At 42.1% G+C, this 14,813-nt stretch overlaps 1 protein-coding gene across 2 annotated transcripts; it reads right to left on the bottom strand.

Moving 5' to 3' along the window:
- Positions 1-176: 176 nt before the first annotated feature.
- NEK3 (NIMA related kinase 3) lies at positions 177-14,426 on the bottom strand. 2 transcript variants are annotated; one of them, XM_029048577.1, is made up of 16 exons: positions 14,343-14,426; positions 11,889-12,086; positions 9,329-9,422; positions 9,136-9,233; positions 8,456-8,539; positions 7,584-7,651; positions 7,408-7,494; positions 6,834-6,888; positions 5,799-5,999; positions 5,559-5,631; positions 5,183-5,232; positions 4,375-4,477; positions 3,549-3,692; positions 2,706-2,840; positions 1,901-2,027; positions 177-961 (listed from the first exon to the last, which is right to left on the bottom strand). In XM_029048577.1, exons 2-16 carry the CDS (start codon positions 12,003-12,005, stop codon positions 874-876), a joined length of 1,524 nt encoding a protein of 507 aa, XP_028904410.1. In that variant the 5' UTR covers positions 12,006-12,086; positions 14,343-14,426; the 3' UTR covers positions 177-873. The 2 variants fall into 2 exon arrangements, with proteins under 2 accessions (XP_028904410.1, XP_028904411.1); XM_029048578.1 differs by having other exon boundaries at positions 5,183-5,214.
- Between the last annotated feature and the right edge of the window lie 387 nt (positions 14,427-14,813).

The following is a 14,813-nucleotide window of genomic DNA, read 5'->3' as shown; positions in this document are numbered from 1 at the left end:
AAATACGAGATAAACAGTTTGGACAGAGGCTGTCCCACATGGGACTCACAGACTCAAAATCTCCATTTTACAGATGAGGAAACAGGCACTGAGAAGCTCTTGTCCAGGGGGCCCAGGCTTGCTTGTGACAGAGATTTCCTTTGTCCAAACTTATAGTCTAGCAATTCTCTGAAGGATTCATTCAATTGTATTTATTGAGCGCTTATCCTGCAAATGCCCAAGAGAAATAAGGTCATAACGATGGGTTCATTTTGTCTCTACTCTGAAAGGGTTTCTTCACCTACTGCACTTCACCCGCTAATGAAGAAATGGCCAGCAAGCAGAATATTAATGTTTTAGAATCAAATCAACTATCAACAATATCGAGTTCTTACTGTGTGCAGAGCACTGCTTTAAGAACTTGGGATACTACAGTACAACAGAGTTGGTAGACACAATACTTGCTTACAACAAGCTTACAGCCTAGAGGGAAATAAGCACACACTCAAAAGTGCAATTTAGAAATATCTAAATCACCTTAAATAATGCAAAGACATAAATATGCAATATTAAAAAACTTTAAAACATATTTTAGGGTGACTTCACTCAGAATGGAAGAAATCTGGGATGTTTCCCCTGGGATTATGTCAATTCCTTTTTGGAGCCAAAAAGATCATCATTTAAATTGTGCTACTAAATTTTAAAGCACCAAGAGTCAAGTCCCTAAGCCCAGTGAGGTTTTAGATTTATTTTTCAAGCAATACTTATCTGGATATGATCCGTAACCTTCACAGCTCTTCCTCTCTTGTCTGTCTGACAAAGTAAACACACACATTGAGAACTAACCATTTCCTCAAGCCTGATTACTTAATTTAGCAATTCTCCCTAATACGATTAGGAATAATTCATTTCAGACTGCAGGTTGGCTCTCCTCTTGAGTTCTGACACCCAATCTGGATCATCATCTTCTTCTTCAAAGTCCCTATGACATGAGAAATTCAATTAATGGCACTTCAAAGCTAGCGTTGCACAATCAGACAGTGTACCTTCCTTGATACTTCAGAGACAACAGAAAGTCAAGTACTAAAAGTAAAGCACTTACAAAACACTGAGAACAATTCTCCCGTAATGCCCTGAAAACATGATTGTGGGAGGAACAGTGTGATGGGTGTCCTTTTTGACATCCATCTCGTGTTTAGGAATGCACCGTGAAACATCTTGTCTTTTCTCCTTATTAGTCCAACAAGGACCCATTGAATGGGAATCGATCTAAATCCTTTAGACTTGTAGGACAGGGCCCAGTGGAAGGAGTATAGGAATGAGGGTCAGAAGCCTGAGTTCTAGTCCCAGCTCTGCCACTAGCCTACTGTGTGACTATGGGCATGTGGCTTAACCTCTCTGGACCTCGGTTTCCTCAACTGTAAAATGGGGATGGACTAGATTGACAGCCCCATATGGGACAAGGGACCATGTCCAATCTCTTAACACAGCATCTTCTCTGTCACTCAGCACCAAGTAAATGCTTATCTAATACTGCAATCTTTTTTTTCTAACATTTTTAACACTGCTTGCTCACACCCCAATTTTTTCCTCTAGTAACTCATTAAGAACCCTTCATCCATGAATTGACCTAAATGCTTCTTGAAATCTGTTTACATATTTTACCTAGACAATTTCCTGGGGAAATAAATTATTTAGGTTCACCCTCCTTGAAACCTAAAGTATTTCAACTACACATTTTTCTGGGGAAATAAATTATTTAGGTTTACCACAATTTTAAACAGATGAGAACAAAAAAATGCATGAAAATGATACAAAATTTCCCCTTTTAAACAAGAAATTAAAATTGTAGAATAATGCCTTACATACAGACACAAATACACACAATAAAGGACAAAGTTTTTCTGGTGTTTGAACATACGTGTCCTCTTCATCCGATCTAGGTTCAAGTCTCTTGGGATCAAAGGCAACCTCCTCATGATCTCCATCTACGCAGTCGGAGGCTTCAGCTCCTTCAGAAAGGGGACCCCTCAAGAAAGCTTCAGACCCTTTGAAATGTGAAAAGACACAATACCAACTTGGTTATTAAGGAATATTTTCTTCCCTGGCACACTTTCCATTATAGTTCCTCACTCACCACCACCACCTTTTTGTACTTTCCTAAGACTATTCCAATTAGAAAACAATTCTAAAAATGACATTAATATCACCTGTGGAGTCCCTCACAGACACCCCGAGTTTTAGAACATTTTACAGCCCAGGGTACCAGGGATAGCTATTTCTCTTAGGATATTTGGTTGAGGCAAGCATCTGCCTGGTTCAGGGACAGAACTGGTCAGGTGGGAAGGAGGAAGAGGGAGGTCAACCGTCTTATCTGACTCAGGACCGGATCCACTCTTACCTAAGTACTGGGCTCAAGTGCTGTCTAACATCAGCCTACATAATACTCAAGAATACCCTTAAGATGTACTGCTGGAAAACTGAAAAAATATACTACAGCCAAGCTCGTATTTTCAAACATATTTACTGAGTGCTTACTGTGTGCAGAGCCCCATACTAAACGCTTGGGAGAGTACAATATAACAGAGTTGAAAGACACTTTCCCTGCCCACAAATCTTACAGTCTAGAGGGGATGACAGACATTGATATGAATTTTAAAAATACAGCTATGTACATAATTGCTATGGGCTATGTTTTTCATAAAACAGGAAAAGCCATGATTTACCTGATTTGTATATTGTATAGGTTTGAAACGCCAAGCTAAGATCTGCATTTTTGAGGATGTTCAGCAAGGTTTCTGGAGATTCCTTCAGCCACTGCTTCCGTGCATTATTCTCACTGTACTTTATTACAGAGCCACCTAGTTAGGAAATCAAATGATTAGTGCCAAAATACGATGATGACAATGCCTGCAAGAAATTTACCTTGCTCTGCTTATGCTGGAACTCAGGCAAAATGGTCAAAGCATACTTCCTCATCAATCCCATCAAGAGCATTCACTAAATGCCCACGTGCACACCTCTGTAAGAGGCACTTAAAGAATTTACAGAAGGGTAAAAGGGAAGGATTTGTGAGCTTAAACTGTCACGGGGAGACGAGCGATTGTACAATTGGATAAGTGGACGTGCATGTCAATGAAAACAACTTCAAGTAAACCATACACAAAATACAAACTATAGTTTGTAATATGAGTACATGGTTGGCTCTGAGTGGTGAAGTGGATGTGGGATGGGGATCAATTAATGGTATTTATTGAGAGCTTACTGTGTGAGCTTGGATCTGTATCTTTTGGGCATTGGGTGTTCACTCCTCCCTCAGGCCCACAGCATTTATGCACAGATCCATAATTTATTTATATTAACATCTGCCTCCTCATCTAGACTATAAATTTGCCATGGGCAGGAAACATTTTAACTTTGTCGGATTTTCCCAAGCACTTAATACAGTGCTCTACACAATAAGCACTGAATAAATACCACTGATTGATCAAATGAATAACAGATCACAAAGACATGCAGAACTGTGGCACACTACATGCATACTGACACTCGATCTTCTCTTTCTCTACCTCTTTCTTCCTCTCCAGCTACACTGGAGGAAAGAATGGAAGCATTTTCCAAGGCATTTACTGCTGTATTGGAAATTCCCTTCTCCCACTGTCGTCTGTGAGGACTGGGTGAATTCTCTCTCCTTGGATGGCTTATCCTATTTTCTGAATAAATAAAATGAGACAGAAAAAGAAAGAATTGGTTAATATTTTCTTGTCAATTATTGCAATCACTAAAATTAAAAAACTGCTTATTTTTGTTTCTCTCTTTTGGGTTTTCAAATCTTTGTCCCTAGCAATGGTTCTTCCTATATTCACTGAAAATTCTAAAAAAAGAATGGAAAATAGATAAGAGAAAGCATAGAGCTGAAACCAAGCAATAAATTCACTGGTTTAAGATATCAATCAATCAGTGGCATTTATTGAGTGCTTACTGTGTGCAGAACACTGTACTAAGCACTAGCTTCACAAGCATGGAGAAGCAGCTTGGCCTAGTGGATAGAGCATGGGCCTGGAAGTCAGAAGGACCTGGGTTCTAGTCCCAGTTCTGCCACCTGTCTGCAGTGTGACCTTGGGCAAATCACTTCACTTCTCTGTGCCTCAGTTACCTCATATGTAAAATGGGGATTAAGACTGTGAGCTTCATGTGAGAAACTGACTGAGTCCAACCTGATTATCCTGTATCCACTCCAGCGCTTAGAATGGTGCCTGGAACATAGGAAATATTTAACATATCCTGTTTTTAAAAAAGCATCGGCTTTGATACCTTCGCTAGCTAAAATAATCACATCACAACTTGGTCTTTTGATGCTGCTGTAAAATTAAACAAAAAAAACCCACTGTTTACCTTTTTCTGCACCAATTATTCGTTTCAGAGCATTTTCAGTTAAATTCTTGTTAATGTTTTCTAAATCTGTATGGCTGCACTTTCTTCCTTGTTCTTCCCCTGTCTTGAAAGTATTAAAAAAGATTAAATTCAGAGGACAAGAAATTCAGATTGTTTAAAATGGCAAATTCAGTAATAAATTCAGTAATACCTATCACCGGGAATAAAGGCTGCTTTCCTAAGTCTATCTGTTTGCCCCCACTCCCACTCCACTCCCATAAGATTGTAAGCTCTTCATGGACATAGCCATTCATTTACTGTACTGTAAACGCCTTGAGGGCAGGGATTCTGTCTGCTTACTCTATTTTACTCTCCCAAGTGCTGAGTTCAGTACTTCGCAAACAGTGGATGCTCAATAAATACTGTCAATTGATTTTATTTAATTTACTCTACCAAGTGCCAAAGATAGTACTTTGCCTGGTAACTGCTCAATAAATCCTACTAAATATCCACAGAAACTGGCTAAATGAAATAAGAGCACATCGATTCATAGCCAAAACTTGCATGTAAAGTTATCAGCTTTTACAGACTACACGTATCTGCGATTCAATATACAACAGGCCTTCAGTTTCATCACCATGCTCTGACCACACTAACTAGACACTGAGGACACAGCTGAATAACAGTTCCAGTTTTTCTAGCTTAACAAGCATGAGATGTTCATAAAATTCACTGATACTCTTTGTGAGAAAATAGCTATTTATTTGCCATTGCTCTCTACACGGTTTGAAAACAGGAAAGACTTATTCCTTTCTCAAGGAGGGCTCACCATAGTGCTGGCTTCATTTCCAGGAGGCACACCTGTTCGGACAGGACCGGCTTAAAAAAAGAAAAAAAATCTACAATCAACAGTATTTACTGAGGTTACTATGCAATTGAGAAAGTACAATACTGTCCGTAGACATGATCCATGCCCTCGAGGAGTTTATGATTTAGCAGGGGAGAAGCAAAAATAATTTTGTGGTTACTAACTTTAATTTTTCTTCTAAGTTCTGAGGGCACACTGAGGCCAGAACCTTTGAGAGTTAAATTTTTTAAATTTCATTTTTCCAACTGATTTTTTCCTGGAGTTCTAACGAGGCATTTCATACTAGTTTGTGAAGCTAAGGCACTGTTTATGAAAACGTTCTTTAGAGAAATTTCACCCTTTTTTCTTGGCGAATCAGCTTTAGGGTTCCTGGTTTCCTCTATCACCTGTTCACCATACTCGGCAATTATCTAGAAATTAAGAACAGAGTTTCTTGAGAAGGAGTGTAAATGAATCCACCCAACAGTCAGTCAGAAGGACATCACTTTTCTGCTGCACGCTAAACTCAGTGGAAAGCTAGAATCTAAAAATGTCAACATCATTTCATGAAATGTCGAAAAATCGGTTCATACGCTACCTCTGGTGGTAAACACTTCTGGATAAGCTTTGTTAAACAGCCTCTGGAGAGAATTGTGGTGGCTGAAGGGCGGTAGGTGGGATTTCTCTTAAACATCTGTTTTATTAAATAGTGAAGCTCATAAGAGTACTGAGCTGGAAGAGGACTGTAGGATCCTTTACATATCTTGAGGATGAGAGTTTTCCAACTATTGGCCTGAAACTAAATAATAAAAAAAACAAATTTGAAAGCAGAATGAAGGAGGAAAAAAATCCCACCCCCAGGAAACAGACAAGCACAGATGGATCACTCTGCCTTAGAGTAGTTTGTCATTCAACCCACTCTTGGCTTTTCCTTTTTCTCAAGGGGATTCCCAAACAAAAACTGGTGTCGACCCTTTGTCCTGTCCGGCTCTGAGCAGCTGAAAAGTGAGAATGGTCCATTTTCTGACCAACAGACTGCCCTTTCCTCTCTCTCATAGATCTCGGGATTCTTGGTAAATGTCAAAAGGATGGGCAGAGATGATGCATAAATTTATATTACCACATTCCCTTCCCCTCATGCCATTTTGATAGAGGTGTAAAGTTGGCACAGGATGACTGACAGGATTTTCAGGGAACTGTAGGCTTGCCGGCGGGGACCGTTTCATCCTACTCCATTGTACTTTCCCAAGTGCTTAGCACAGTGCTCTGCATGTGCGAAGTGCTCAATATATACCATGATCGACTGAGTGAATACTGTTTCTTCCATTCAGAGATCATCTGCATGGGAGACTTCCTTACTCTTCATAAGTAGCTGGATATGATAAGAGGCAAAGAGTATGAAATGAGAACTGCTGCATGGCTGGGCAGTGAAGTAATTTTTAAACCTGGAACTTCCAATTTGTTCCTTCTGCCAAACCGGTCTTAAACATCTTGAAAACCCTATTTCAAAGTTCTGATTGGTCCATTCTACGGAATCCAACAGACCACATCAATTTAGTTATTTCTTAGGACTGGGGAGCAGGAAATACAATTAACAAGTGTTCGACTTTGCTTTGGCGAATGGCATACTTACTGGATGTTTAAAGGTACAGAGCTCATACAAAATGCATCCCAAGGACCATATATCACTGGAGGTATAAAAAAATGGAATGAGAAATGGATTACCAAAAGCAGCGACTTTGCGTTAACTGAGGTTAGAAATGAAATGCAAGATGTGCCTTCCAATACATAAATGGCAGAGGTCATTTATTTAATTTAAAAAAATTGTCTTTGTTAATTCAAACAATCATTCTGAGAGATCTTAATAGTTCTTCCTGTCCTTATCAGAATATAAGCGAAGTAGAGATCTCTGAGGGTTCACCAAAATTTCTGCAGAATGCTTACAAACTATTGTACGTTCTCTGCCACCTCAAATCTTTTTATCCTAACACCACTTTTAAGCCCCATCGAAGCCCTCCCATCACAGCTGAAGTACCTTTCATACAGAAAACCCATTCCCCGTGCTCTCAGAGGGCCACTTCTAGGGGCTTCAAAACCAGTGCTTTCTACCTCCATAGGGATAATGTCTTAAAGATGGCCCACAATCCAACTACTGCAAGATACCAAGCTAATAAGTGCCTTTGAGGAGAGAAGAGTTCAGCACATACCTTTTATTGTTGTAGGGCATATTCTCCCACACTTCTGGAGGCACATAATAAGGCGTTCCCACGTAGGTACAAGCAAATGCCATAGGACTAAACAAAACAGCGATAAAACGACTTACCAAGGGGCGTTCGATAAGGTTTGTTTTGAATCGAGTCTCCCAGAGAAGAGGGTTACTTACCTGGAGAGAAGCCGGGCAGATCCAAAATCTCCTAATTTCACTTTTCCCTTTTGAGTGAGGAAGACATTCTGCATTATGAAAAAGGAAAATAATTCAGAGTTTCTTATCGGTCAAATACTCCAGTGTTCAATATGAGAGATGCTAGACTTTCCTCAGCCTGAAAACGAACAGAGGAAACGGATGGAAAACAGTGGAAGCAGGGCTCCTTCCGGCATGGCCTAATGGAAGGAGTTCTAGTCCCAGCTCTGGCACTGGACTGCTCTATGAGCTTGGGCAAGTCAGTTAACCTCTAAGGGCTTCTGTTTCCTCATCTGAAAATGGAGAGAAGAGACAGAATGTGAATCCCATGAGGGACAGGGACTGTGTCTGATATGACATCAGTACTTAGGATATAAGTGCTTAATCAGTGCTATTATTACGATTATTTTCACAGCTTTCCTTATAATTTTTTTCTTTTGGGGGAAGCAAGTGGGTATTAAAGATCAAAGAAGAATAGAGGACAGATAATCATATAGATGTCAGATGCACACATGGTTTTAGAATCTTAACTGTTAAGGAGTAAAGAGCAAACATTAACTCTATCTGGGCCCAAGCTTACAATTATTTTCCACCCACTTTAAAAAACAAAATCAATGGCAATTGACCATGGCAAGCCATATACATCATTTTAATTTGAAAAAATTGATCGGTCACATAGACTAAGACTTTTAGACATACTTATTGTCTTTTGCTCTGAAATAAAAGTACTCTGGTTTTCTATAAACACAGCTTTCTGCAAAAACTTACAAACTTAAATGAGTTACATAGGTAGGTGGATCCCACATGAAGTAGGGCAAGAATCTTTTAAAAAGTGGTAAATGTATTCCCCTCACCTTAGATTTGATATCTCTGTGCAACACACGCTTGTTATGAATATGATTCACTCCCAAACACATTTGTGCAAACCAATGAAGTATCTAGGAGGAGAAAAAATGAAGCCCATATGTCATCTTTCCTTAAGGAAGTAACATTAATAAAGCCATGACTCTGGAAAAGTATTTACCACATTCAAGGATTTGGTGAGAACTTTGCTTCTTCCACAATACATGAGTTCCTAATACTGTTAAAGAAGTAGCATGTGTTTTTCCCCACAATGTATGTCATCTCTCTGGATAGAACATGATGCCACAGATGTGGGCAGTCACATGATATAGGTCAAGGTGCAGGTAATATAATACAGGTAATATAATGCGAGTGGTTCGTCAAGAATGTGATCCCCAGAGTACAGAGGGCCTGAGCATATGAAACAGCATCGCACTGGCTGAGGACAGCTGGATAGACGGAATGGGCTGGGGGAAAGGAAGAGAATTACTTCCTCCCCACCGTTGCTCAACAAGTCACATAACTTCTTTGGGCCTCAATTACCTCATCTGTAAAATGGGGATTGAGACTGTGAGCCTCTCATGGGACATGGCCTTATTATCTTCTATTTACCTCAGCTCTTAGTACAGTGTCTGACATATAGTAAGCGCTGAGGAGATACTGTTAAAAAAGAAAAAGTTGGTCTTCTTACCGTGTCTTCAGAAAATAACTTCCCTTTTTGTTGTTTGATCTTCTGCATTAAATCACCTTCATCACAATATTCCATCACGATATACAAGTGTCCATCAGCTTAAATAGAATTAAAGGTGATTACATTTATGATACAACTGTAAATAGCAAAATTCAGATAGATATTTCAGTAAATAATAAATGGGTTTATTTACCCTCAAAGGATTCTTTAAAGGTAACAATATTGGGGTGTTTCATCTTAGCCAAGAGAATTGCTTCCTTCCTAGAGTTCTGTATATCAGAGAGAGACTGGAAGAAAACGTTCAGTCAGATATAGTTCTACAAGTGAATTGAAAAAAGCAGGAGCAACCAAACAAGAGAGATCATATTTTGGATACTGGAACTGATTGTGAACCACTGAATTCAACGGCCTTAAAACCAAATGCCTCCTTGTTTTTATTGAGTTGATTAAAGACATTTGCTGGTACAACCTGCACTATTGAAACAGAGAAGCAAAAATGATAGCCAAATCAATTCCCAAAGTTGATTTTCCCAGACTGTGCCCGGGCTTTATAAAATGAAGATAAAATGTGCGTTATTCAGTGACCACTGACAAACGGGCACTTGATTATGTACTGACATTTACATTCAGTTCAGAACATACTGAAATATAAATTGCTGCTCTGAAACAAACTCAAATTTAAAATATTTAATAAAAGAATGTTTTAAAAATCAAATCATATGATTTCACTGCTCATTTTTTTCTTTTACAAGTCTTCTTCCTTGGAGACATCTGGGCTTTAACTGGTTGAATCGACCAAAGCCCTTGGAAGCCTTCAGGTTCAGAAATTTTACAACTTTTTATCTTGAGTCTCTCTGTCCTATCAGGTGAGGCAAGTATAGGCTCTCTCCAGGGAGGGAAAGAGAAAAATTCCACACCCCTGAGTTCTCTCCAGACTTGAGTCATTGGGGACAAAGCAATTAGCTTCATTCCCACTGCTCTTGGGGGCAGTGACCAAGCATTTATCCTGCCCCAGTGGGGGACAACCGGGAACGGTTCCCCTCATGGCGACTCCATTCCCTGGACACCCTCTTTCTGGTTTGGGGGTCTTTCCCGGTTCCTGTCATGGCCAGGGAAGATTCACCAGGCGTTCCTCTGAGACAAGGCCCTCTCCTGACCACTGCAGGGCTCGGTGCCCTTCTCACCCCCACCCCGGCTCTAGGGCCAGCCAGGGGCTTTTTCCAGGCCCTCCACCCCACTTCAGATCAAGTCCTTCAGCCCTATCCGGGGGCTGGGGAGCCTGTGCTCATGTTTCCATCCCCAGGTAAGCCCGAGTGGCACCCAGGCAGCACCAGACGGGGGTCACGGGTGGAGGTTCCCACTCAACCCATGCCGAAACATGACTGTCTCTATCGTCTTTGGAGTCTCACCTCTCTCTCCCTGCATCTCTGTCCTCTCAGAATCTCTGTCCTTTTCCCCTCTGGAGGTCACTCCCTTTGTCTGCTCCTAAATTCAAAATGAAGAGCTGGCCCTTAGAGACCACCTATGGACCATTCCACACCGAGAGAATGAGCTAGTTGCCCCAGACACCCAGGCCTTGGTTTCTCACAGGGGCCAGGCAGAGGTTATGTTGTGTGGCTATATTCTCTAGTCTTTGTCTCTGGTCTTACCTCCATCACTCTTTCCACTGCCAAGTCAGATGGCTGTGTGCCCTCTTTCTCTTTCAGGCTGGTACGCCACCACAGAACCCGGGAGTCAGTATAATGTTAGTATTTGTTAATAATGTTAGTATTTGTTAAGCGCTTACTATGTGCAGAGCACTGTTCTAAGCGCTGAGGTAGACACAAGGGAAACAGGTTGTCCCACGTGGGGCTCACAGTCTTAATCCCCATTTTACAGATGACGTAACTGAGGCACAGAGAAGTTAAGTGACTTGCCCACAGTCACACAGCTGACAAGTGGCAGAGCCGGGATTCAAACCCATGACCTCTGACTCCAAAGCCCGTGCTCTTTCCAGTATACCTGGAGCCAACCTCCTCCCCTGCTCCTATGTAAGCACAAGGACTCTTTACATTTACACAACCCCAATCTTCACCATGAGCCCAAAGGACAGATATTATTAATTCTTTTTACAGTAGAAAATAAACTGTCCAAACTTCAATTACCTAAATCTAGGTTAGTTTGTATCACTGGGGAAAAAAAATCTGTCAGACTAATGGAATTAAAATGCTCAAATGGCTATGGGCCTTTCCAAGACAGCCAAATCTCAAGTTAATTATCCAAATGTATTGTGGTCCCAATTAGTTCAGATAATTAGTTTTCTCATGCATTCATCATAACCCAGCATTACCATTTAAAGCCCCGCTACTTTCCTCCATGATGTAGTTAAAAAAAAAGAACCCTGAATTTATTAAAACTTCAGTTTCTCCAGGTGTCAGGCTAATTAATTTTGTCCATGAGTCTAATGCTCCTGTTCTATTTACTGCACTTATTTTGTCATAAAACCTGATTGTTCCCTCCTTCCAAACCAGATAACACACTGAGCTTAAGCCTTCCATTATTATGACAAGCAGGTACATTCAGTCTTGTGGGAATGCATGGGGTTAAGGTGCCATAAACAAATACAAATCACCAGGTTCTAATTTATGATGCTTTTGTTTACTACAATCCCAAGCAATTGAGCTTACCTGACTTTCCCTTTATGGGGAAAAATATTGCACTCATTGTGATTAATCAGTTGCTTATATTATAGGAGCAAAAGCTTTCAGAATTACCTTGGGAAGTCTTATTTCCTTCATGGCGTATGTCCGGTTGCTGCTTTCTTGCCGAACTAAAAGAGCCCTACCAAAGGAGCCCTCACCAATCACTTTCAGGATGGCAAAGTCTTCCATGGTGGAATGGCAGTTCTGCGGGTTTGGTCCTTTACACTCCACAGGAAAAATGTCCAGTTTTGCAACAGTGCATCACAAAAGCTAAATGTGGGTATGGCACAGGATAACAGAGTTTGGAGCTTTCCGGAAGACAGTTGCTATGCAATTACACACCCGAACTAATTTTCTTTAATGCTTACTTGGGGTTAGTTAAGTTGTCATCAATATATATTTTTTTAATTTGGGGCATGATAAACAATATGGGCATTTGTTACAGCACATCATATTATTAAAACAAATCTGGGGCATAAAATTAATAAGAAGATTGTGATTCCAGAACTTTTCTGAGTCTGAAAATGTCCAATTATGTTTTCCTCCTCTTTCAGGGGGTGCTATAAAAATGGACCTATTATTAGAAAAACGCTGGGGTGAGCTTCTTGATAAAGAACCCCACTCTGCTACACCTATTCATCTAACATTTTAGGACCAGGTTTCATTCCCTTCATGCACCTTCCAGAAGAATTTCATATTTCACTGAACCACACCTGGGAAACTGATTAGGGCAGGGGCACCCATATTTTTTCAATTGAAGACATTCATTTTTTGATAACAACTTGAAGTTCAGCAAGTTAGGTATTCAAAAATACTGATTTTTAAGCAGCAATAACAAGGTTTAAAAGCAATTTAATCCAAGACCACAGGGTGCCCCACCTAGTCGACAGAAAAACGCCATTTCTTTATCTAAAGATCCCTTCACTCCAAAGTGCACAGGGACAGTCAACAAAGCTGGCTGGACTGGGAAGCTTTGATTCCTCCGGGTTTTCATTTTAATTAGCAAACAAAGAAAAATTAAAAATGCAAATCTGCTCACTCAAAAGGGTGCGAAGAAGATGCACTAAGATGTGAAGCTTCAACACCAAGTCCAGTAAAGGTGCACGACATTTAGAAATTGCAGGGATAAAGGAAATGTCTACAAGGCCCAACGAAAGGGGAGTAAAAGGGAGGCTAGTTAATTTGCGGTACCCCTCCCTGCCAAAACCCGGATGATTATTATATTTGTAAAGCACTTACTATGTGCCAAGCATTATACTGAGCGCTGGGGTAGATATAAGCCAGGTGGGTTGGACACAGTCCCTGTCCCAAGTGGGGCTCACAGTCTCAATCCCCATTTTCCAGAGGCGGGAATTGAGACCCAGAGGAAGTGAAGTGACTTGCCCAAGGTCACACAGCAGACAAGTGCTGGAGTTGGGATTAGAACCCTGCTCTGCCACTTGTCAGCTGTGTGACTGTGGGCAAGTCACTTCACTTCTCTGTGCCGCAGTTACCTCATCTGTAAAATGGGGATTAACTGTGAGCCTCCCATGGGCCAACCTGATGACCCTGGGTCTCCCCCAGCGCTTAGAACAGTGCTCTGCACATAGTAAGCACTTAACAAATACCAACATTATTATTATTATTAACCCACGTCCTTCTGACTCCTAGGCCTGTGCTCTATCCACTAAGCCATGCTGCCCTCTCTCAGTGCTTAGTACAGAGGAAGCGCTCAATAAATACGATTATTAATAATAATAAGCACTGTACTAAGCGCTCAGGAGAGTTGGCAGAACCATTCCTTGCCCCCAACGAGCTTGCAGTGTAGAGGGACTGGTCTGAAGGCAGCACGGCCTAGTGGGTAGAGCCTGGGAGTCAGAAAGTCATGGGTTCTAATCCCCCCTCCGCCCCTTTTCTGCTGTGTGCCCTTGGGCAAGTCACTTCACTTTTCTGGGCCTCAGTTCCCTCACCCGTAAAATGGGGCTGGAGCTCGGGAGGCCCACGGGGAGAGGGATTGGGTCCAACCCGATTTGCTTGTGGTGGTGTTGGTATTTAGGCGCTTACTAGGTGCCAAGCACTGTTCTAAGCGCTGGGGTAGATACAAGGTAATAAGGTTGTCTCACCTGGGGCTCCCAGTCTTCATCCCCATTTTCATAATAATGTTGGTATTTGTTAAGCGCTTACTATGTGCAGAGCACTGTTCTAAGCGCTGGGGGAGATCCAGGGTCATCAGGTTGCCCCACGTGAGGCTCCCAGTGAATCCCCATTTTACAGATGAGGCCACTGAGGCCCAGCGCAGTGAAGCGGCTGGCCCAAAGTCACACAGCTGACAGGTGGTGGAGCCGGGATTCGAACCCATGACCTCCGACTCCCGAGCCCGGGCTCCTTCCACTAAGCCGCGCGGCTTGCCAGCGCTTAGTACAGTGTCCGGCACGTAAGTGAGCGCTTTACAAAGATCACAGTTACGACTTTCATCGCGCCTGCTCCGCCTCGGGCGGGGGCTGTGCTAAGCGCTGTGTCCGAGAGAGGAGGGAGGGAGGGAAGTACCTGATGCAGGGTAGGACGCCGGCTGCAGCGGGCCGGAGGGTGGGCAGACTCCAGCCCTAGGCCGCGCTCCCCGGCGGCTCCAGCTCCCGCCCCCCTCCCTCCCTACGTTTCCATGGATACGGGGGCGTGGCCTCGATGGGGGAATTCATGCATAATAATCTTGGTATTTGTTCATTCATTCAATATTCAATAGTATTTATTGAGAGCTTACTATGTGCAGAGCACTGTACTAGGCACTTGGAATAAGCGCTTACTCTGTGCAGAGCACTGTTCTAAGCGCTGGGGAAGATACAGGGCAATCGGGTGGTCCCACGGGAGGCTCACCGTCTTCATCCCCATTTGACAGATGAGGGAACCGAGGCCCAGAGAAGCGAAGTGGCTTGCCCACGGTTACACAGCTGACAAGGGGCAGAGCCGGGATTCGAACCCGTGATCTCTGACTCCCCAGGCCCGGCTCTTTCCACTGAGCCA

This window comes from Ornithorhynchus anatinus, chromosome 20, assembly GCF_004115215.2.
Source record: "Ornithorhynchus anatinus isolate Pmale09 chromosome 20, mOrnAna1.pri.v4, whole genome shotgun sequence".
Classification (NCBI taxonomy): Eukaryota; Metazoa; Chordata; class Mammalia; order Monotremata; family Ornithorhynchidae; genus Ornithorhynchus; species Ornithorhynchus anatinus.
Note: the sequence above shows the minus strand (reverse complement) of the source record. Positions and strands in the feature narration are given on the sequence as shown.